Raw genomic sequence first — 24,476 nt, 5'->3', positions numbered from 1 at the left:
AGATATTCAAAAGCACATTAAAGAATGAGACAGAAGAGACAACCAAAGTAAGACTTGTGTACAAGTCGTGTCCTGCTTTGGTAAAATAGTGTGGGATCATGTGAGTTTACTTCTTGGTTGGTCAGACTCTTATAAATGCACATCAGTCAATAAACCATACAAAGTTAAAAAGAGAAGGAAACTGCAACATCCATACGTAAACAGATCCTAATTAACTTTAAAGCAGTAAAGAACAAATACATGCATCTGTAATGGGAACAATCCAAACAGTTTCACTTTCTCCATTGAGAAGCATCAGTTTCTTTCTGAGTCCAAACGATTTAACTAAAAAACCGAAAAAAGGGAGCAAAGAAATAGATAGAACAACGAACCCAATCACTCATTCATGCCATGATTTTGGCAGACCGGACATAAAAGGCTTTCTACGACCTTCCCCATGTTCGCAATGGTGTCAAGAGTTTCCGCGTAGATAGCATCCGCCTTTTGGATCCTCGAATATGATAAGACATCCAGCTCCTTGATCCAACGTACCCGCGAACTTCTTGTCAAGAATCATCTGAGACAGCCTCTTCTCCACATGGTCAACCGGCAATCCAATCAGCTCAGCGACGTGGCCAATCTGAACTCGAGAGAAGGGCTCGATCAAACGGCACCGAATCGCTGCCTGAGGAAAGTACGCTTCTCGGCGCGTGTCCATTCCACCATCTCCTTGCAGAGAGTGATCTGGAGACAGGTCGTTCCGGGTATCTTGGCCACGGCGTCGATGATTCCTCTGAAGATTTTCGCGGTTTTGGCCTTGGGGATGAGAGAGAAGAAAGGTCTCAGCTTGGTCAACAGCGTGCGGAGATCCTCGCCTCTCTTCTCCTCGGTGAGACGGACGCAGAGGTTGGTGATTGCTTGCTCTTTGACACGGAGAGCCTCTGGAGAGGAAGAAGGGTCTTCCAAGACTTGGTAGAGTATCTGAATAGCCTCTCTGTGCTGTTGGCTTCTAGAGAGTCTCAGTGTTTAATGCAAAAAAAAAAAACACTCAAACCCTTGCAACATAAATCAACAAGATTTGTCTGATAAATCAACAACAAAGGTACAAAACTGCAACCCTAACTTTAAGTAATAATAAAGGTGTAAATCACTGGGACATATATATTATTCATCGCTTTAATTAATGTACTTTCTAGAGAGATCCATTGTTTAATTCTCGAGGTAGCTTCGTACTAATCAGTGTAAGATGTAAAGTTAGAAACATCGTTTAACTAATCCACCAATCAGATATCTACCGGTTGAGGAAATCGAACCCAGAACTAAACTAGATCTAATAAGCAAACCCCAAAATAGACCAATTGGGCAAGAAACTCATTGTATGAATCGTCGTCTATGGGATTCAATTAAAACCTTCGACGATTGGTTGGAGGAAAAGAAGTTTCCAAGATTATTCTGTCTTGGTTGGGAAGACAGAGGTATTTTGGTTTTTACGTAATTTCCGTTTCCATTAAGGGTATAATTGTCATTTTCAGTTGAAATCAGGGATTAAAAGTATTCGGCGGCTCAGGATTTAGCGTCTTCCAACGCGAGACGCGGCGAAGGAGCCGCGTTTATAGAGAGCAAACGCATGTTGTGTAAACTCACGACGTGGAAAGATGGTATTGAGACTTAAGCCCATTAGCCCTGACTGAAGGCCCAATGTAAAAACTGATATGATATTGACTGTTTTGGGCTTTGTGCATGGTTATATCATACAAACTGCTATAATTTTGGGTCGAATTAGTTTTGATATTGCTATGTATCAATACTATTAAAAAAAAATTGGCAAATTGGGAAAATCGCAAGTTTGAAATTAGGGAATTGGGCGACCTCAAGTTTAAATTAGCCAATTGAGCAACTTTTTGCATTTGCCCATGTAAACTTATGTCTAAATATCCTTTGGGACCTTTGTCAGATTCATTATTTACATCTTTGCCATTTCAATTAAAATATATCTAAAATAAAATTTGTCACATCACCCCTCTCATTCTTTAATTTGTCACACCACCTCTCTCATTATTTTTCTCTTTCCTTCTTTTTCTCTCTCCTTCTTTTCCACACCACCAACCATCATCTACGAAAATCATCTCCCTCTCCTTCATTTCCTCTCATCTTCTTTTTCTCTCTCATTCTTTTCTACACCACCACCTTTATAGTTAAATTAACTGAAGAAGAAAAATCATTTTTTCTTTAACTGAATAATAAGAAACCATTACGCTCATGTACACTCTAAGCCCCTATTTATGAAATTTATACATATGACACCTAAATGTAATATTTATACACTAAAAATGATTAAAATGAATGCTTAATATCATACAAAAATACTATATATCATTTATTAATTATTAAAAGTATAAATACTAAAAATGTTTATTAAAATTTAAAAATTGATTTCTTAAAAGTAATCTAATGGGAAAAATTATCTAGGTTAGATTTCGATTTTATTGTTTGGTTTTTAAAAAAATATTTCATTATATTTCATTATCTTTTAATTGTTTAAATTATATTTCATTATCTTTTAATAATTTAGTTTTTAAAAAATCTTTGAATAATACAAGATAATATAATGTATATTTTCTATTAAAACATCTTATATCCATCTAAAATTCTAGTTTTCATGGCTGTGATTTTATTGAGAAAAACTAAACAATTAATAGAAAATGTCTTTTTCTATTGAAAAATTATCTAGATTTTATTTCGATTTTATTGATTTTTTTTGTAACTGTATTATATATTTCATAATAAAAATATGATGTATTTTTTTTAAAGAAATCTTTCATTATATTTCATTTTAGATGTCTTTAATGTCAATTATTTATTGTTTAATCTTTAATTGTTTAGTTTTTTAATTGTTTAGCTTTTTATTATAAAAAATATTTAATTTTTTAGTTTTTTTATTATAAGATGTATTTCACTTATTTATTTCAACATTTCATTTCTAAACAATCTTAAATTTTATATGAAAAATTATGTTGTCTAAATGAATGTGCTTCACATATATGAAAACACAATTAAACTAATATGTTAATTTATTTTATTGAATTTAATGAAAATATTTTGGTATATCAGCTTTTACAAATGAAATGTTGTTATAAATTATTTCATTGTTTTTACCACCTTTTAGTTAATTAGATCATCTATAATGAGATTGACAAAATTTTAGATTATAATACCAATAGGTTATTAGCAAAATATTTAAATTTTATATAGAGTAAAATGTGAGTTCTAAATAATTAACGTATAATTGTTTTGGAGAGCACTGTGCTCTCGTTGTATCCGTAGATGTATTTAAATTTTATACTTAATATGTATTTAAACTCTCCAATGCAATAAGGGATATATTCAAAAGGTATTCATAGATGTTATGTATTCGTACACCGATGTATTCATATACCTTAAATATATGTATACTTATGTATACATATACTTGTGTATTCGTACACCTTAAGTATTCGATGGGTTATGTTGGTATTCGTATATTTTATGTATTTGTACACCTTATGTATACTTATGTATATGTACACCTTATGTATTTGTACATCTTAAGTATTAGATGGGTTATGTTGATATTCGTACACCTTATGTATTCGTACACCTTCTGTATACCTTAGGTATTCGTACACCTTAGGTATTTGTACACCTAAGGTATTCGTACACCTTATGTATACTTATGTATACGTACACCTTATATATTCGTACACCTTAGATATTCGTACATCTTATGTATACGTATACTTATTTCTTGAGTTATAGTGAATTAGATTGTATTAAACGTTAGGCATAGGGTTCCGGATTTACCCAAGGGTTCCAGATTGTTTCGGATTCTGGATTTACCCAATGGTTCTGGATTTACCCAAGGGTTCCGGATTTAGGATTCAAGGTTTAGAGTTTAGGATTTTAGGTTTAGTGTTTTGTTGATGATTTTTAATATTTAAGATAAATGTAGACAAATTTGTTCTTCCTACCATTTTGACAAAAAATGAAAGATCCATGTAGGTTTCCAAGTTTATTAAATTTACCCAGATTTATGAAAATTACCCATAAATTTATATAATTTTATGAATAATTTATCATCTATTTGGGTAAATTTCATAAATATGAAAGTTTCTTTTATGGGTCAAAATGTATAATTTATTCGGATTCTGGATTTACCCAAGGGTTCCGGATTTACCTAAGGGTTCCGGATTTATGATTCATGGTTTAGAGTTTAGGAGTTTATGTTTAGTGTTTTGTTGATGATTTTAAATATTTAAGATAAGAAGTTTATGCGAGAGAATTTGGTCAAATTCAGGTTGAGTCTTAACTTCTTAAGACATAAAAATCACTAGATACTTGACATGGAGGCACCAAATTATCCTATATTTTTTGGACTTAATTTTGGTGTACCCCTAGAGTAAACCTTAAGGTTCACCAACCAATAGAAATCACTCATTTCACAATTGATATCTTTTAAAAAAGTAAACAAAATATTGTCGAGTTATATTACATTTTTAAAATAAAAATATTAAAAAAATAAAAATAATAATATATGCAAAAAAAAAGATTTTTAAAAAGATTTTAATTTCGTCAACAAAACACTAAACTCTAAACTCTAAATCCTAAACCCTTGGATAAATACTAAACCCTAAATTAAAAACATTAAACCATAATAGTATTTTTAAGATTTAATGTTTTAGTGTTTAGTGTTTTTGATTTAGAATTTAGGATTATCCAAGTGTTTATGATTTATCCAAGGGTTTAGGGTTTAGAATTTAGGGTTTAGGGTTTAGAGTTTAAAATTATCCAAGGGTTTAGGGTATACACAAGGGTTTAGGGTTTAGGATTTAGGGTTTAGGGTTTAGAATTTAGGGTTTAGGGTTTAGAGTTTAAAATTATCCAAGGGTTTAGGGTATACCCAAGGGTTTAGGGTTTAGGATTTAGGGTTTAGGGTTTAGTGTTTTTGACGATATTAAAAATAGTTTTCAAAAATTCATTTTTTGTAACGGCTATTATTTTTATTTTTTTTTATTTTATTTATTTTAAAAACATAATATAACTTGGCAATATTTTCTTTTCTTTTTTAAAAAATATTAATTATGAAATACTTGATTCCTATTGGTTGGGTGAACCTAAATGTTCACTCTAGGGGTGAACCTAAGGATAACTCTATTTTTTGGGGTGAAATAGCACTATAGCGGATATCTTTTTCAATAGATTATAAGCACGGTTCTACCTATGACTAATCAAGAACTTGAGATGATTGGAAATCTGCAGGTTGTACTCAATATGGGATTATATTGGTTCTAGCAAGTAGATATGATCCTTGAAAATTAAAGTTATTAGATCAGTTCATCGTGAAAGGTGTAGGGTTTGTCATTTTATTAACAAATTTGTCATTTCATTAACAATTTTTGTCATTTTATAAACATAAAAATTATAACGAATGCACTTTGCTGCCAGATCCCAATTTGTCATTTTATTTTTGGGAAAAAAATGTAGCATTTCGTGAGTGTTTCTATTTTTGGCAAAAACAAAAAGTGTGAGATCAATTTTGACCAAAAAAATGAAAGATTCACGTAGGTTTCCAAATTTATTAAATTTACCCAACTATATTAAAATTAAATGTAGACAAATTTGTTTTCCTGCCATTTTGGCAAAAAATGAAGGATCTATGAAGGTTTCCAAGTTTATTAAATTTACTCAGATTTATGATAATTATCCATAAATTTACATAATTTTATGAATTATCATTTATTTGGGTAGATTTCATAAATATGAAAGTTTCTTTTATGAGTCAAAATGTATAATTTATTGGGTAACTTTCATAAATTTTAGAGTTTACATCGATTTTATATTAATTCGTATAGATTTATGTTGACTTTATATATGAAAATATGTATTATATTAAAAGTAGTTGCTCATATATGATTTTTAAATATTAAATATGATCCAAAAGTTTAATGAATAAAGAATGTTCATGGGGTCCACAAAAGTTAGTTGTTAAAAGTTAGTGGGGAAAAAATTATTTTTTATAGGCAAAGTGGATTTTGGGTCCCACGAAATTACTTTTCCAGCTTGCCAAGTTTAATAGGCAAAAATGTTAAAAATGTCATAAATTTATTCTCTCTCTACTAGGTTGCCCAATTGCCTAATATAAACTTGAGGTACCCATTTTCCTAATTCAAACTTAAAAGTTGATATGGGGTTATGTCCAACAAATTATTTTCATTTTTCCAAAGTTAAATATAAATCCTTATTATCCGCATGATATTTTGGTTATAACGTGAAGAAACCGTAACTTCCAATTTATTTGCGTAGTGGGAGTATATTTCTTCTTTTCCAAAGCGGTTATTAATTGAAATGGCCATGCAGAAGCAACTATCGGTGAGAAGAGAGGTGCAAATGTGATTAAGCAATTTAGTACGCATATATTGCTTCCAAAATCAACATAATAATCATATTAAAAAAAAACTTCTTGCATTTTAATAGTTTTTACACGAGCATAATAATAATATATATAATTTTATTAAAATATTTAATATATGATCATTAAATAGAGATTTCCTTAAAATTTTGTATTTAATATAATTATCAACATCCATTTTTATTTCAAACTATTCTTCCATATAAAACCAAATTATTAATTTATGTAGAAATTTTTTTTTACATTTATAGTTAACTTAAGTATATTCTATTTATTAATAATGTTAGTTCCAAAACTCACAAATATAACCTTAAAAATCATTATAAAACCTATAAACTAAAATGTATAACAAAAATAAAATGAATTTACCATATAATAAAAACAAAATAATTTCTTCAATTTTATGTACTATTAAAATATGTTTCGGAATATATATATTAAAATTAAAACATAAATATATATAAACTGACGGAAATATACTTCTTAAGTTTGTTTACTATAAAATGAAACTTTAAAAAGTTAACTAATAAAGTTAACTAATATTAATATTAATTAGTGGTAGAGGCGGGTTGTTAATAAAATTTAATTTTATGATTAACGGGGTTTAACGGGTTTAAATGATTTTTTAATAGAAATAAATATTCATATAAACTCATTTAGTTTAACGGGTTTAAATAGGTTAATCAATTAAAAGATATTTATTAAATGTGATTCTACTTAAAGTTAGTAAAGACTATATTAACCCAACTATATATCTAACTGAATATGTTAAAAAATATTTCTTTAAAAAAAATTCAAAAAATTTGTTCAGTTTTAGGTGCGGGTTAAGTTTGATATTAGTTTTCAAATATAACAGTTTAAAAAACGTTCGAGTATATAGATCATGTCTAATAGAGTATGAGACTTTTATTTTTGGACCGATTAGGATATAAATATTTTTGATTAAATTATGTTAGGTAACTACTAAGTAAATATAATATGTTGCAAACTTTAGAAATAAAGTTTTTAAAATGTTTTTAAAATGTTTTTGAAATGCATATGGTATAAGTGTATAGTTATGCAACATGACATATTGAATATAATCACCAAAAATATATTAAATTAAATTAATATTAAACACTAATATAATTACTAAAAACACAAAAATTAAATTAAATTATTAAAAAAAAAACATAAAACAAAAAATATATACCCGCCCTTTGAAGGGCGGATCAAAATCTAGTCTTTCTCTTAAAAATATATCAATCGGGTTTCTCGGGGTCACTTCCGTTATCATTATCCTTATTTTCTGAGTAGATATCACCAACAGCTCTTCTTTCTATAAAAAGAGATGTTTCTCGTATTGATTGCCGACGTACCAATTGTTTAAACTTGCTCAACCTTTTGTAGGTCTGTGTATGGATTTGTACGGGGATAGAATATATATACTATGGAGAAAGTGTTAGTTAAGGGCTGATTTTCAACATAGCATCTCGTTGTGACTAAATTTCAGATGTGCAGTTTTGTTGTGAAGACTTTATTTCTTATGATGGCTTATTGTTCTTTATAGTTTATATTTCGTATCGAAAAAGATAGATAATATTTCTTGTGTTTGTATTCGAAATGTTTAATTTTTTTTAATGAAAGTAAGTTGTGCAGTGCTCTATTTTGTGCCTTTAGCTTTTATTTCCGTACGAGTCTTTCACGACATTTATTGTTTTATCTCTTTAACTTCAAACCAAGGAAATCAATATGAGTTGAAATTCACGTTAAGAGACATAAAAATGAAGTTTTGTTTCTCTAACATCATGCTTGTGATCACATTCTAAAATAAGAACTCCCAAAAATTAAAAATTTAGAAGTTAATCAAATCATTTTTGAAAAGGTTGTTGGAACACAAACACAAGATATGAAACAAAAGAAAACAGCACTAGTTAAGTATCTCAGACCGACAACATGTAAAAATCATATATAAATGTTTTATATACGAAATATAAAGTTACAAAAAAAAATTAAAATGGATGTATATCGGTATTAAGCTTAGAAGATGACATCAGGGACGATTCCAAGCTCCTTGAAAACTTGAGGACAATCAGCGAGAGGAGTCTTCCTCATGAACCCAAGTGGGTTAATGGTTCGAACCTCGTTAGAGACAATGCCATCGTTAGCCGTGAGACTGATCCTTGCTGCGTTTCTTAGGAACTCTTCGTTGTTTACTTCGCCACACTCTGCGTCCGGTGATTGGACGAGGATGATCTCACACACTTCCTCTTCGTGGTCTCCCATAACTTCCATCTGGTACTTTCCGTCTTTGTCGGTCATAGCTTCCTTGGTCACTGTCACGGTCTGGTTCACACGACTCTTACACTCAAGCTTTACCTTTGCCCCTGAAGTACACAAGGAACTATTTGTCAGGGAGAGCTATTGCTAAGTGATTGTTGATTGCTGATGGATGAGCTTGAGTTGACACATTCAAATAAAAAGGGAGAGAATGAAGAAGATTGACATTTCGAGCAGCCTGCTTGATGTAATGGGGAGCATATAGAGATGGTGTTTAAAGTATAAAACTCTGACAACAAGGGAGAGAATAAAGAGTTATGTTGACTGAGATTTACATAGATGAATGAAGAATGAAGATGTATTGGATGATTGCTTGAGTGACAAGTTAAGAATCAAACTATACAGCAAGTATACTTCAGCTTATAGAGCTTTGGAGTGTTGCATAAGGGTTTGATGAAGAACATGTGATGTTATGTGTTTCACAAGAGTACTTGTGTGTGGGCTGATCGATAAGGATAGCACAAGATGTTATGGACGTACGATGGTGTGTTCGTTACAACCACACCACGTAGTATTGGGTCTTTGTAAAAAGACGTAGGAAGAAGAAAAAAGGCAATGTGGACTTTGAGTTCATGTGGGCTTTAGTTCGAAGAGAAGTACAACTAATATAAAGATTTGAAGATCAGTGGGTTTGATGGATTTAGGGTTTACTCGTGGGAGTATATAAAGATCGAGACGGTGACAGGAAACAGTTACGCGTTTAGGGTTTATTGAAGATGCACATGGATGTGTGTGACGTCGTCCTACTAGACAGTTGAGAGATGTTGGTAGTTTTGTTATAGAGAACTATACTTATCAGAGAAGACAATAAGTAGTAGTTGAGATTGTAATTCTAGATAAGAGTGGTCGGCACAGATGTGTACTGTACCATAGCAATTGTAGTTACGATCTTTTCTAGTGAATGAGTTCTGGACGTGGTTCCGGAGATGTAGAAAACGAACCTCGTTAACAAATATTTCTGTGCTATTTATTTTGTGCTATTTATTTTATGCTCATACATACTCGCTCATGAAACAATCACACACGAGTAGATAGATTAGCCACAAACCTGTTTTCACACTATTTAGGTTTTGTATCATCTTATTGAGCTAAACTAACTAACTAAGACATGTGAATAAGCAGCACGGTCGTGTCTAAACATCTGAGGACGCTAAAAATGCCACTTATTTCCTACAACGGCTAAAGAATCCTAAAAGAATTAAATGGAAAAAGGAAAAAAAAGTAGCGTGCATTAAAAGATGAAAAATATATACAAAATGAAAAATTGTAAACCCTTGACTAAATAGTGAGTAAATGCATCACGGTAACACTTGTTTAACAATAAAAGTGATTAAAATGTAAGAAACGCTAGTATATTTTGTTTTCAAAAGATGTATATAAATTTTAGATTTTTATTTTCTTCATGGATAAAAAGAGCAAAATTTTAATGTGAGCAAAATTTTAATTTTAATTTTAAACATCTTTCTTCATAAATCATAATATTCATATAAACCGAAAAAAAAAAATATGCTTTGTACTTTTTTGGACAACGAATATGCTTTGTATAACTAATAAATGTTCCTACTATCGATCCATATATGAATAATTGAATATGATTATAGAACGTCCTTAATTATATAAAAAAAGTCCTTAATTACCTTCGAGGAATTTACTGAGGCGGGTAACGAATTGGACGCGGCATGTGTCGCAATAGACGGAGCCCGTGATGTTGAAGCGGTCGAAGTCATCGGCATCAGCGGCCGCGAAGTGAAGGAGGGTGGTGGAACATATGGCAGATGCAAGGAACAGGATGAAGAATTTGGCCATTGTTAATGTCGTTATCCTTTAACTCTTGTGTCTTCCCCCTCGCTTAGATTTATTTTGGGAGCTTTATTTGTAAATTTATTTTTTGGGGGTGGAAAAAAAATTATGAGTTATGATTGAGAGGACTATGATAGATCCAACCAAACATATCCTTTTATAGAAAATAAATAGACAAAACAACAAAAGAACATATCATCTTATATCTATTTATGGAAAGTACTTGTGGTTCTTGAGTTTTGTACGGATGATTTTTCTTTGAACCCGAGTTTTTCTTATTACCACCTATTTTTTCTAAGTAGATTCAGTTAGACCCTTTTCTGTTGTGGAAAAGAGGACTTGTATTCCAATGTCAAACTAATACTACTTTTATGTTTATGTATGTTCATTAAAAGAATTCAATTGGGATTGGAGAATTAAATGACTTTTTGACAACGCATGAAAGTTTTTGCACAACTATTCTGAATAAAAGAATGAATCAAATTGAATATAATATTTTTATAAAGATCGAAAGAATCAGTAATTTTGAAATGTGGTTGAACTGATTTGATCGGATTCTATAATAAGAGGGGCGAAACTCATCAGTGGATTAGTGGGTTAAGTTAGTTCGAAGGCGTTTTCTATTGATTCGGAAATGTTTGTCGGTTACAAATAACGAACAAAATGAAGAAAATAGATCGGTGTTCGGAAAGCTAGCTTAGAAAGTATAAGTCGGTATAATACAAAAATGAGTAAAACCATAATTCTAGCCGTCTGATATGTGTGTGATTGTCCAGATCCCTTTTCCGCTATCCTTTGCTTTTTTTATATAGCCGATCTCGCCTTGTCTTTGTCCTAGATCGGTTTGCCCTAATGGACCTGGTTTTGTCGGACCGGGCTACCAGGCCGATTAAATTAGCTCTCGAGCCGAGCTAACGTACTCGCTCCTTGAGTCGAGTAAAAGCATTTTATAGCCAAGCCGGTGTGTCTAACTCAGAGACCACCGAGCCGATTTGGTGCTTTTCTTTGTTGTGATGGGCCAGGTTCCCTATTTTTTGGGCCTTGTGGAGGGATGCAATACATCTCCTACAAAATAGAAAATAAAAATTCGTACAGACCTTTATCTATAACATCTATAAAGTGTGGCATCAAGCCATCAAAACCAAGCTAATACAAAAAAACAATATACATATTAATGGGGTTGTCCTTTGATTTGGCCAAAAAGAAAAAGTTAGGAATGTTAAAGTTCTTGATCAGCATCAAGCTCTCAGGCTGTATAGTTAAAAAAAAAATGAATGGTTTAACTGTTGCGGCAGGCAGTAACTGGACACTAAACATTAACTGGTTAAACGCTCTAGGTTAAACGCTCTAAGACTTTCACCGTTTATAAGCTGCGGTGGCGATGAATGTGGAAGACTCTTGCTGTTTTATGCTAACTGTAACATAGGCAACAACTCCAGCTCCTTCTTTGTAAAATCTTTCTTTTTTCACCTATTCAAAAATCAAATCTATTTTGTTTCATATCTGAAAAAACAGCTTCAAAATAAAAATGTCGAAAGTTTACATGAATGTTGCTATGAGCTAAGGGAGGCTAGAAGGTGGAGAGGATGCTGGCATCAACTTTCTTCTGCTCCTTTCTTCTCACTTCCAGAGACCTGCTTACGGATCCAATAGCTATGGGAGACATCCACTAAACATTTCAAGAGTATTCTAGGTCCAACTTCTCCGCCTCAATAATCTCCACTCCTTCCTGGTTCCAATCTCTTCTGGTTTTGCCTGCTCTTCATCTCAGTGTGCCAACTTGTACTATTTGCCTTCAATAGAAGTCATCGCTAAAACTCTTTTCAAACTAAACCCAAACAAAGCTCATGATCTCGATAGTTTCACTTCTAGATTCTAAGCTGCATGGCCTACTTTGGGAGAGGAAGTCACTGAAGCTATCTCTACCTTTTTCAGAACAGGGTTCTGCCAACTTCAGTCAACTCCACGATCCTCTCTCTTGTCCACAAGCACCCTGGAGCTTTTGCTATCAGTGACTAGAAGCCCATCTCTTGCTGCTCTACCTTGTACAAGACCATTTCAAAAATCCTAGTCTCTAAGCTAAAGCCAATCATTTATGATCTAATTCTTCCGAACCAAACAGCCTTCATAGAAGGGAGCTTGCTAGTTGAGAACACCATATTTGCTACTGAACTAGTAGACGGTTATCAGAAGAATAAAGGTCCGCCTCGTATAACTATCAAAGTGGATTGGATATAGCAAAGGCTTTCGACACCTTGAACTGGCATGGAAAAGAGAGAGGATAAGGTTGTTGGGATCTTCTGGCATGGACAAGATCGTGTTCTATAAAGCTCATCTGGCTGCTCTTTTCTCGGTCAGGTTCTATTTGTGTGGCATGATACAAGGGTGAGATCCTGCACGGGCTAGCTAATAAAAATTTTGGTCAAAAAAGCCTAGGAAAAAAATACTTTTGGTTCAATAATAAACTGCTAAAGATTAGAGAGGCTACCTTCGATTGGGTTAAGATCAAGATAGGCTCTGGTTCTTCTATCAAATTCTTCTGTCAAATCATGGACATATAACTGGTCTCTTTTTGGCAGTCTACAGAAATTCTTATCTCCTACAGCCTTGACCTCTATGGGCATTTCTTCAGGAGCAACGCTTCATGATCTTTTTGTAGATGGTAGATGGAATATCACACCAGCCCGATCAGATAAGAAAGCCCAGGTTCAAGCTTTCCTTCAATGATTTCACAATTTTCTAATGAATACATTTGGACTGTCGATGGAAATAAACACTTTTGGGTTTTATAGTGTGATTCATATTAATCTGAGTATTTTGTATGAGATTGAAGTGATTAAGAGATTATAGAGAATAAGAACAAAAGAGAGACTAGAGAGAGACTCAAAACTCCATTAAAAATTACAATGAGGGTTTACAAGGTTTTAAAGAGATTACAAGATTGTCTAGGTTCAATGTATCTAAACCTTATCCTGTTTCTTCTTTTCTGGGCGAGTACTGTAGCTACAGTCTCAAGTCTGGTGTATAACCTCTCAAGTCTGGTGCCTAACTTCTCAAGTCTGGCAATCTTTTATAAAGTCTTATAAATCCTTATAACCCTCTAGCTTAATTCTCAAGTCTGGCGCATCATCTCAACACTCCCCCTCAAACTTGACCATGTGAAACAAGTCAAGTTTGGAAAGTCATGAAGACCTCCCTCATTAAAAACCTCACCAAAAAACCCATTGGGACAAAACTTGATGAGGGAAAAAGAGTGGAGACTTCATGATCAAGGGGATCAGCTCCTAGGAGTAAGGTCAATGAGTCCAAGCCTAGAGAGTATGGACTCCATTGTCTTCAATCTCGCTGCTTTAGTAAACACATCTGCTAATTGATCCTCACTCCTTGTATAACATGGCAGTATCACTCCTAGGATAATCATCTGCCTCACCTTGTAGAAAAGCATTCTTTACATCCATTTGCCACAAATCCCACTCTAGGTTTGTTGCAATGGATAACACAATTCGAACTGTATGCAGCTTGGCAACTGGCGTAAATGTGTCAATATAATCCTCTCCATATGTCTGAGTGAACCCTCTTGCCACCAATCTGGTCTTCCTCCTATCTATCTTTCCATTTGGCAAGTACTTGATAGTAAAGATCCATCTGCTGGAAACTGCTCTCTTTCCCTTTGGTAGCTCACTCTCATACCATGTATCATTTCTGATCATAGCATTAGATTCATCGGCTACAGAATCTCTCCACTCTTGTATCTCCATAGCTTCTTCATTGGACCTTGGCACATAGCTCTCATCTAAACTAATCATGAATGCGTAATGCTCTTCAGGGAACTCAACAAAGGAACACACGGCTTGAGAAGGATGCTCCACAATCTGGACATTGTAGTACACTTTCGTGTTTACCCACTTGGAAGGATACTTTTGCCTTGTGCTCCTTCTTAAGACTGGCGCTTGAACCTCTTGAGCTGGTTCCGGTTGCACCTCCTCTTGTTCTTCTTCTCCTTGAGTCTGAACTTCTCCTTCAGGTTCATGACTCTCTTCTCCTACTCCATCTTGATCATGTTTACCTGATCCTTGATCTCCTTGACCTCCAGCTTCAGGTTCATGTTCATTACCCCCCTCATGATCAAGATGAGTTGGTTCTTCAGCTCCATATTGTTCTTGCACTCCAGGTTCAGTTCCATTCCCCCTCTCATGGTCAAGAGGGATTTCTCTGCTAGCTTCTTCAGCTTGATCAGTAGGTGTTCTTCTTGGCACCTGATCTTGAGACATGTTTATCCCAAGTTTTTCCATCAAAATCTTCAGAGTGTTTGCCCTTCCTGGTGATGCTTGAGACTGATCCTCCAAGTCTTCCCACTTTTCTTTCTCATAATACCCTGTAGACTCCACAAACTTCACTTCTCTTGATACCAGCACCCTCCTTGTGTCTGGATCATAACACTTGTAACCCTTCTGGGTTATAGAGTATCCAATAAACATGGCTTTAGTACTCTTCTCCTCCAGCTTATTTCTCCGCTCTCCTGGAACCCAAACATAGCACACACACCCAAAGACTCTTAGATGATCAATACTTGGCTTGTTCTTGTTCAACACTTCAAATGGAGAAAGATCCTTCAAGATCTGAGTTGGTACTCGGTTGATGAGATAGCAGGCAGTCTGAACAGCATCACTCCAGAAGCGTTTTGGGACTTTAGCATGGAACATCATAGATCTTGCTACCTCCATCAAGTGCCTATTCTTCCTCTCAGCTACCCCATTCTGCTGTGGTGTGTAAGGACAGCTTGTCTGTTGCACAATCCCATGCTTTGCTAGATGACTCTTAAAGGCATTACTTGTGTACTCTCCTCCATTATCAGATCTTAGAACCTTCACAGTAGCATTGTATTGATTAGCAACATATGCTTGGAAGTTTATAAAGGCATCTAGAACTCTATCTTTAGAAGGAAGCATTGTGACCCAAGTATATTTAGATTTCTCATCAATAAACGTCACAAAATACTTCTGACTATCTCTAGACATGCAGGGAGCTGTCCATACATCTGAATGAACCAGGTCAAAGCAATGCTCATATATTGTCTCAGATCTAGAAAAGACAGTTCTACAATGCTTTCTTAAGATGCAAGCCTCACACTCTAAGTGATTGAATGACAATTTAGGTAAAATCAGTTCAATTGCACGAGCATGAGGATGTCCCAATCTAGCATGCCAAGTACTACTATCAACTCCATCAATAGCACTACTCAAGCAAACAGAATCAAAGGGTTTAGGATTCTTAGTCATTTGGAGATGGTAAAGCTGATTCTTGCTGTCTCCCCTGCCAATGATTCTTCCAGTCTTCAAATCTTGGAACTCAACTTCATTTGGTCTGAACACCACTTGACAATCCAGATCAACGGTAGCTTTCTTTACTGATATCAGGTTTGAAGTGAATTGAGGCAGATAGAAAGCTGCTGAGTTCTTTTCAAATAACTTGAGATTTCCTACTCCTTCTATTGGGATCTTATCTCCATTAGCTATCATCACACTCCCTATTGCAGCCTTGACCTCACTAATCAGACTCCTATCACTGATCATATGATGACTTGCTCCAGAATCAATGATGACGGGTTTGGTTGTGAATGCTAAGGCAGGAGCTCCTTGACTCCGGGTCGTAGCCAAAGCATACACATACTTAACAAACTCATCCCATTCCTTCTTTGTGATACGATCATCTGCTCTTTTGGTCTCTTGCTTCCTTACCACCATATTTTCCTCACATGAGCTCCCAATGTAGGCAGAGTAAGAACACTCTCCTTTCACCACCTTTTGCGCAGCTTCCTTGATCATTTTCAAGCTCATCTTATCACTTAGATGACATGATTCCTTGCCTTTTCTCCAAGTCTTTCTCATCATGAACCATCCCTTGGAGAGCTTTCTTAATCTTCTTCTTCTAAAGTTAGTACCACCCCTCACTTGAGTTGATACCTTCCTTTTCTCATACACATCACAAGTGTATTGAACAAACTCACATATCTTAGCCACCAGAAAGTTAAAGACACAATCTTGTTCTTTCCTTTCTTGAATAGTTTCTGACCTTGCCATAAGCTCCAGCCACACTTCTCTCAGCCTTCCCACAAGCTGAAAAATCTCATCCTTCCCTTGTTTATAGTTGCGGACCAACTCTTTGACCTCACACACCTTCACAAGTTTGGATTTTTCTTCATGAGCTGCTTCAATTCCACTCTTTATAGTGTTTTCTTGAGCAGCCTCATCTCCATCTTCCAGACTTCTTGTCTGACCTTCTTCCATGACCATTTCCATTAAAGGTCCTTCCTTTACATGGCCACACCACAACCCACAACTCTCAAGAGTTGTTTTAGCCCATTTGGACCAACTTTCATCAATCTCCTCTTCATGCCTTGTTGTTGTATCAGATCTTAGCTCCATCTTTGTATTGAATATTAGGTGCCAGATCTGACCTTCAAAACCTCCAAAAATAAACACCAACAGAAACAATCTTGAGTTTTTCAAAGATATAGCTCTTGAAAACCCTCAAGAACACTCAAGAACACTCAGACTTAAAAAAAAATCACACCCAGATTTTTAGAGAACCTAGCTCTGATACCATAAACACTTTTGGGTTTTATAGTGTGATTCAGATTAATCTGAGTATTTTGTATGAGATTGAAGTGATTAAGAGATTATAGAGAATAAGAACAAGAGAGAGACTAGAGAGAGACTCAAAACTCCATTAAAAATTACAATGAGGGTTTACAAGGTTTTAAAGAGATTACAAGATTGTCTAGGTTCAATGTATCTAAACCTTATCCTGTTTCTTCTTTTCTGGGCGAGTACTGTAGCTACAATCTCAAGTCTGGTGTATAACCTCTCAAGTCTGGTGCCTAACTTCTCAAGTCTGGCAATCCTTTATAAAGTCTTATAAATCCTTATAACCCTCTAGCTTAATTCTCAAGTCTGGCGCATCATCTCAACAGGAAAAAAGTGGAATAGGTATCAAAGATGACTGATCTACCAGCAATAAAGAATCATGGGCCATTGGTACCTTGGAAAAAGAAAGCTAGAACTCTGGAGGATCCCTAAACACAACTTCCATGCCTGGCTAGTCACACTTAACCGTCTCCCCTCAAGAGACAGATTAGCTTCCTGTTGTCTCTCAGTGCCCTCGTCTTGCCTTCTATGCAATTTCGAGGATGAATCAAGGAACCACAAATACTTAGTTTGTTCATACTCCTGGAATCTATGGTATCAGTTTGCTTCAAGGCTAGGTATTACCCCCTCTTCTGACTGGAATCAAACCCTTTCTGATATGTACTCTCTACCTGGTCTACCTTGGCACGGGAAATTGCAGCTAATTGTTTGGCAAGGGTTGATCTATGCACTATGGAAAGAAAGGAACTATCACCTTCATCACAATTCCTACTCTTAGGCCCGCACTATCTCTCTCTCGCTCGATCGGATGATCAGAAATAAGATTCATGCGCGCTTCGACATCAAACCAACAGCAACCTCTAATATGCATATCAGTTCTGTTTTGCAAGTAATCTGTCTCCTCCTCATTACCTCTGTCCCTCCGCTAATTCTATACTAGGTGATTTTTCTTTCCTCATGCACAGATATAAATATTTATAAAGTAATTATACTATAATAATTAATTGCTATTTATTTTAAATTTTATATTAATTTATAGTTGTATGCATAGTTTATATTAATAATATTATATTATTTTAATTAGACATTCGATTTTAGATATGTTATACATTGTCAGTTTTGTTGTTTTTACAGTCGATTTAGTTATCATTTGGATATATTGGTTTGCATTTATTTATTTGAATTCAATTTTAATATTTCTATTCTAAATATAATAATTTTAATTAATTTTATTATTTGCATTTAGATTGCTCAGTTTGTTGGTTATCTTTTATATGCAGATATATTTTAGGATGATTATTTATAAATTAAGATATGTTGTGTTTAGAATGAAATAAAAGATAAACTAAAGTGTCGGATTCCAAATTCAATAAATTAATATAATGATGATGTTATGAAGTCTCATGCCTACATATATAAATTTTACAAAAAACTAGATTGTAACAGTTGGTTAATATTTTATTTTCATTTGTTAATAAATTTTAAATCATTCTATAATTTATATTTATAAAATTAATTATTACCATAAAATTATATATCCTTATTGTAGTTTAATCTATGATATTAGATATAAGTTGGATTAGGCGAGTTACTCATGTTGTGAATATATTAAGTTGCATGTATTATTTCAAATTCAAACTGAAATATAATTATTTTTACTATAGTTAAGTCATATAAAATTATTTTTATCTATCGTTTAATGTGCATGTACTTTCATATATTTATCAATGATCAATATGAAGTTATATACATAAGTAACTGATATATTTTTGGAACACTAATTAAAATATTTTATAAATTCTAAATAATTTTATGCCTTTGATTTATTAAATGGTAAACTGAAACTTATTTTAAATAATCTTAGAAAACTGAATTCAGATTTGCTTTCTTATTTTATTATGGTTATGTTAAGTTCCACAAACATGAAAACATAAAATTTAAAAGGAAATTTAATAATTATTTAATATTAAGAAAATATATAATTTTAATAAACATAAAATATAATATACCTACCTTGTTAAAGTATATTGTGTTATTTTAATTTAAAATATTTTGTAATTATTTGATCAAAATATGTTTACTGTTAAAATCTATTTTATTATCTAATATCTCTTAAAAACAAATAGTAAAACAATTGTGATTGTATTTGAGAAAAATAAAATTTATAGATATTTTTTGCTATAATTGAAAGATATTATAGTCAAATAAATATATGAAAATAAATAGAAAATTTCAATAATACTAATTATAAACTATTTGTAGTCAATTAAACATATATTTGTTTATGTTACTTAATTATTTTATGTAATCATCTAAGAAAATATATAGATATATAAAAATATTTTTATTATTTTGACATTGTATTGTTTAAAATTATGTTTTAAAATAAATAATATTTATTTTACTAATATCAAGATTATCTATGTGAAATTTTCTTTTATAAAATCAAATTATATACAAATATATATTTTCATCTATGAAAATATAGATATAAATAAAGTATTTTATTACTTCAAAGTATATTTTATGTTATTTTAAATGGAATATTACTATTTTGTGAATTTTCCTTTTTAATGAAATCATATTATATATTCATATATTTTTGTTTAATTTTTCTTTTAAACTTTATAAATGTTCCCTTTTTATTATATATATTATTTAGAAAATTTTAAAAAGGAAACTAAGTAAGAAATCAATAAAAATATTTAACTGATATTATTTAACTGATATTATATAGGCATATATTTTCGTTTTTAATTTTTCTTTTAAACTTTATAAATATTTCCTTTTTATTATATATGTTATTTGGAAAATTGTAAAAAGTAAACTAAATAAAAAATCAATAAAAATATTTAACAATAATAATTGTAATTCATTAAAGGTATCCATGTAATCAACCATCGTGAGAGTTAACGTGAGCGCGACATATAGAAAACTGACTTCTTTAATAATATTATAGAGATTCCTATATGGACCTATGGGCCTCTCTCATTCTCTTATGATTTCTATTATGATCTATGTTTATTTTTTGAATCATATAAATAATTCAAGTGGATCTACTATGACTAGTTAATGGTAGATAAAAATTAGGATCCTAAATTAATTGATTTCAATATTATACTATTAATCACGAAATAATTAATAGGCTATTTATAAAAAATATATTTAAATAGGTACGATTTTGTTAGATTATTTCTCAACAGATTTTATTATAATTAAAAATTAAATTAAAATTTATAGTTGGTTTATTATTAATGTAAATAATCAAATATGTCATATTAAGTAATTCTTAAAATGGATCTACTATGACTTGTTAATGGTAGATAAAAATTAGGAACCTAAATTAATAGATAACAATATTATATTATTAATCACGACATTAATTAATAGGTTATTTATAAAAAAAAATATTTAAATTTTTAGATAAGATTTTGTTAGATTATTTCTCAACAGATTTTTTATAATTAAAAATTTAAATTCAAATTTATAGCTGGTTTATTATTAATGTAAATAATCAAATATGTCATATTAACTAATTTTTTTAAGTGGATCTACTATGACTTGTTAATGGTAGATAAAAATTAGGACCCTAAATTAATAGATAACAATATTATATTATTAATAACAAAATTAATTAATAGGTTATTTATAAAAATATTTAAAATTTTAGATACGATTTTGTTAGATTATTTCTTAACATATTTTGTTATAATTAATAAATAAATTCAAATTTATAGTTGGTTTATTATTAATGTAAATAATCAAATATATCATATTAACTAATTCCTTAAGTGGACCTACCGTGACTTGTCAATGTTAGATAAAGATTAGGACCCTAAATTAATAGATTAGATAATTTAAATTAAGATAACTTAATTGTTTATATATTTAAATTAGACAAAGTTATCTATAATTAAGATTTTTAGAAGATTTATTTGTTTGCTGGGCAATAGATATTAGATTGTTCTAGGATTAGTTTTCAGTTTTATACATATATATGTATAATTTTTGGAATTACATTTTCAAATCTTAACGGAACAAATCAAAATATCAGCAACCAATCAAATTAAGATAATTTATGAAACTTCACGTATGAATGACATCTAGGCATAAATAATTCATGTTATCTTTCTTTTAATATTTTAGTAGGATATACTAATATATTAAGAGATCTTAGTGTTACATATCCTTCTATTTATTGTTATTTCTATGTTCATATATATTTTTATTTCTGATCATTCTATATATGGGGTCAAGATAATATCCTTCTATATATTGTTATTTTTTATCTGTTTATATTAAGAATGAAATCATGATGATATACAGTTCCTCTCTTTTAGAAAAGTGTTATTTGATCACATTTCACACTATTACAAATTGCAAAAAAACACTAATCTACATTTTAATAATGTATGATTAATAAAAAAATGATGTAAAGTAGAAATTTAAATTCATATTTGAAATGTAAAATGACATTTACAAAAATCATAGAATGATATATTTATAAAACATAATGAGTACTACAATATTAGTAGGCTAATAGCAATAAAAAGAAAGTAGACTTGCTAAAAATCAAATTAAGGAAAGTTGATTCTCAAAAGATCTCGAAGCAAGCAATGCAAACTACCACCACCACCACAGAGTCAACTTGCATTGCTTCCCATATAAGAACACTTATCCGTCACTCTATAAATGCCCTTTCTTCCTGTTATCACTTCCTCACCAGAGCAGAACAAGGAAAACACATTCATACGTTTTTGTGTAAACTTGGAATTCTTATTTATCTGATCCATAATAGTCAAAATGGTCTTGCGAGTGTCGTATGTTTTGGTGGTGGTTCTAACCATTCTATCCATGGATCATAGGATCTCTCAAGCCACATCTCGTGTTGCCTTTGATCAGAAGCTATCCATTTCTGATTACTTCGAACAATGGATGAGCCAGTTCTCTCGAGTTTATAACAATGAAGACGAGAAACAGCGGAGGCTGGAAGTGTTCAAGAAAAACTTGGAATACATTGAGGAATTCAACACTAAGGCGGATCAAAGCTACAAACTTGGTGTCGACGAGTTCACGGACCAAACTGATGAGGAGTTCCTAGCCACCCACACCGGTCTCAAAGGCTTGAATGTAACTTCGTTATCCGAAGTGGTTGATGAATCGATGTCATCTTGGAAATGGAACGACAGTAATATCATTGGCTCCTTTTCCAGGAGCAAAGACTGGAGATTGGAAGGAGCTGTAACACCTGTCAAACACCAAAGAGAGTGTGGTAAGCTCGCTGGAATTATATATATTATAAACAGTCTCTACAGATTAGAAAAACAATGCAGTAATTAAACTCCACATAAAAGCTTAATACCCAAGTCAGGGTGATCATTCTAGGTTTCTAACAATGAAGTAATCATTATATGCGCATGCAGGAGGTTGTTGGGCGTTCTCGGCGATTGCAGCGGTGGAAGGTCTGTCAAAGATTACCCGAGGAAGCCTCATCTCGCTGTCCGAACAGCAACTTCTAGATTGTGATAAAACTAACAATGGTTGCAGGGGAGGACAAATGCATAAAGCTTTCAACTACATAGCACAAAAAGGAATTACCGGAGAAGACGAATACCCTTTCCTAGAGGAAGATGGGACTTGCCAGTTTGAGAATGAAGCCGTCATGAAGATCAGTGGTTTCCAATTCGTTCCACCCAACAACGAGCGTGCTTTGCTCGAGGCTGTATCGAGACAGCCTGTCTCTGTTGCAATGAATGGGGATGCGAAAAGTATAATCCGTTACTCAAGCGGAGTGTACAATGAGCCTGACTGTGGTATAGGTATCACACATGCGGTGACTATTGTTGGGTACGGGGAGAGCCCTGAAGGGACCAAGTATTGGCTGGTTAAGAACTCTTGGGGTGAGAATTGGGGAGATGATGGTTACATTAGAATCCGTAGAGATGTGGAGTGGCCCGAAGGCATGTGTGGTCTGGCTCAGTATGCTTGTTATCCGGTTGCTTGAGTAGCTTATTCGATGATGTGATAAACTAAAATGATCAGACATTATGTAGTTTGGTCTATTTTATGATTTCTTTAAATGTGGTCTTAAATATATCCCAAATTACGGTTGACCATAAGCTTCATAATGCTCATATTATTGCTCCACAAAAATAAATGCAACAATTAGTTGGTTACTCCATCCCCTCAAAATGTATTTTGAAATTTTTTTATACATACTGAAAATACTCTTAACCGGAATTTTTAGCAAGAATTTCTTAAGTTAAAAAAAACAGTAGGTGAGAGAATTAACGAACAGTACAAAAAAGTTCTTTATTAAGAACTTTTATAAATATGATTAGGAACTGGTTTTTCATGTGTCACTATTTTAATGGTTTAGCTGGTTTTCTAACATTATAACTCTCCCTCCCTCCCTCCCTCCTCCCTCCCTCTCTCTCTCTCTCTCTCTCATCGTACACTGATGACCCTAAATTTTTTGTTACGTAGAAAGGTGAGAGTATAATGTAGAGATTCTTTACGTACGTACAAAATAGTAGACCCAATTATTAGATTTATTATTTTATTTAGTAGATCCAATGAAATTGCACTTTCTGTCTCTCTCTCTCTCTCTTTTCTTCATCAACTCTTCTGATCTTCTTCTTTACACGCTACATCTCGAACAAAATCTCTCTCTCTCTCTCTCTCCTCTCTCTCTCTCTCTCTCTCTCTCTCTCTCTCCCCCCCTCATCGTAAACTTTTTTTTTGAAAAATATAAAAATGTAATTCTTTTAATTCAGCCGATTATCTTTTAACAACCAAAATTTTGATTTATATGGGAATGTTTTTCTAGTTTAATATTTTATCATGAATTTTTCTTAGGTGAATACCAACTAATCATAGTTTGCCAATTAATGTACAATATTTTTAAAGATAATAAGTAAAATAATAATAATTTGTGTTAAGTTTTTAAAATAAATGAAAAATATTAGTAGGGTGCATTTTTTAACAATTTTAAAACCGTCACAAAAGAGTAAATGTATACACACTAAACACTATACCCTAAACCCTTGGACAAATCTTAAACCCTTGGGTAAAAATCCAAACACTAACCCTAAATTCTTGGGTATAACCTTTTTTGTGACACTTCTTGGATATACCCTAAACTCTTGGATAAATCATAACACTAAACTGTAAATCCTTGGGTATACTCAAAACACTAAATCTCTCTCTTCTCTCTCTCTCTCTCTCTCTCACTCCCTCATCGTAAACCTTTTTTTTGCAAAAAAATAAAAATGTAAACATTCTTT

General features: G+C 32.4%; 3 protein-coding genes and 1 long non-coding RNA gene across 5 annotated transcripts; 1 reads left to right on the top strand and 3 right to left on the bottom strand.

Annotated features, from left to right (window-relative positions):
- Positions 1 to 174: 174 nt before the first annotated feature.
- Positions 175 to 1,848, bottom strand: LOC130512908 (uncharacterized). Of its 2 annotated transcripts, none has more exons than XR_008946541.1 (2): positions 1,335 to 1,848; positions 175 to 988 (listed from the first exon to the last, which is right to left on the bottom strand). It is a non-coding gene; the product is annotated as an uncharacterized LOC130512908 (long non-coding RNA). The 2 variants fall into 2 exon arrangements; XR_008946540.1 differs by having other exon boundaries at positions 1,390 to 1,848.
- Positions 1,849 to 8,261: 6,413 nt separating this feature from the next.
- Positions 8,262 to 10,850, bottom strand: LOC108854350 (pollen-specific protein-like At4g18596). The gene is made up of 2 exons (XM_018627893.2): positions 10,381 to 10,850; positions 8,262 to 8,790 (listed from the first exon to the last, which is right to left on the bottom strand). Exons 1-2 carry the CDS (start codon positions 10,547 to 10,549, stop codon positions 8,444 to 8,446), a joined length of 516 nt encoding a protein of 171 aa, XP_018483395.1. The 5' UTR covers positions 10,550 to 10,850; the 3' UTR covers positions 8,262 to 8,443.
- A 2,970-nt stretch (positions 10,851 to 13,820) lies between these two features.
- LOC130496951 (uncharacterized) lies at positions 13,821 to 16,968 on the bottom strand. Its single transcript, XM_056989697.1, has 5 exons — positions 16,068 to 16,968; positions 15,375 to 15,950; positions 15,097 to 15,290; positions 14,318 to 14,991; positions 13,821 to 13,926 (listed from the first exon to the last, which is right to left on the bottom strand). The coding sequence occupies exons 1-5, from the start codon at positions 16,966 to 16,968 to the stop codon at positions 13,821 to 13,823; spliced, it is 2,451 nt and encodes an 816-aa protein (XP_056845677.1).
- Positions 16,969 to 21,993: 5,025 nt separating this feature from the next.
- Positions 21,994 to 23,299, top strand: LOC108834488 (zingipain-2-like). The gene is made up of 2 exons (XM_018607825.2): positions 21,994 to 22,462; positions 22,614 to 23,299. Exons 1-2 carry the CDS (start codon positions 21,994 to 21,996, stop codon positions 23,192 to 23,194), a joined length of 1,050 nt encoding a protein of 349 aa, XP_018463327.1. The 3' UTR covers positions 23,195 to 23,299.
- Positions 23,300 to 24,476: the final 1,177 nt, after the last annotated feature.

Source organism: Raphanus sativus, chromosome 1 (assembly GCF_000801105.2).
Source record: "Raphanus sativus cultivar WK10039 chromosome 1, ASM80110v3, whole genome shotgun sequence".
NCBI lineage: Eukaryota > Viridiplantae > Streptophyta > Magnoliopsida > Brassicales > Brassicaceae > Raphanus > Raphanus sativus.
This window is presented reverse-complemented; position numbering and strand designations above follow the sequence as displayed.

Coding starts and splice junctions, on each gene's coding strand:
- LOC130496951 (XM_056989697.1), bottom strand. CDS start 16,968: ATGGAGCTAAGATCTGATACAACAACAAGGCATGAAGAGGAGATTGAT. Junction 15,291..15,374: donor TAATGGAGGAGAGTACACAA/GTAATGCCTTTA, acceptor AGAATGGGGTAG/CTGAGAGGAAGAATAGGCAC. Junction 14,992..15,096: donor CAAGTATTGATCATCTAAGA/GTCTTTGGGTGT, acceptor ATAACCCAGAAG/GGTTACAAGTGTTATGATCC.
- LOC108854350 (XM_018627893.2), bottom strand. CDS start 10,549: ATGGCCAAATTCTTCATCCTGTTCCTTGCATCTGCCATATGTTCCACC. Junction 8,791..10,380: donor CCTCAGTAAATTCCTCGAAG/GTAATTAAGGAC, acceptor TGTGTACTTCAG/GGGCAAAGGTAAAGCTTGAG.
- LOC108834488 (XM_018607825.2), top strand. CDS start 21,994: ATGGTCTTGCGAGTGTCGTATGTTTTGGTGGTGGTTCTAACCATTCTA. Junction 22,463..22,613: donor CAAACACCAAAGAGAGTGTG/GTAAGCTCGCTG, acceptor ATGCGCATGCAG/GAGGTTGTTGGGCGTTCTCG.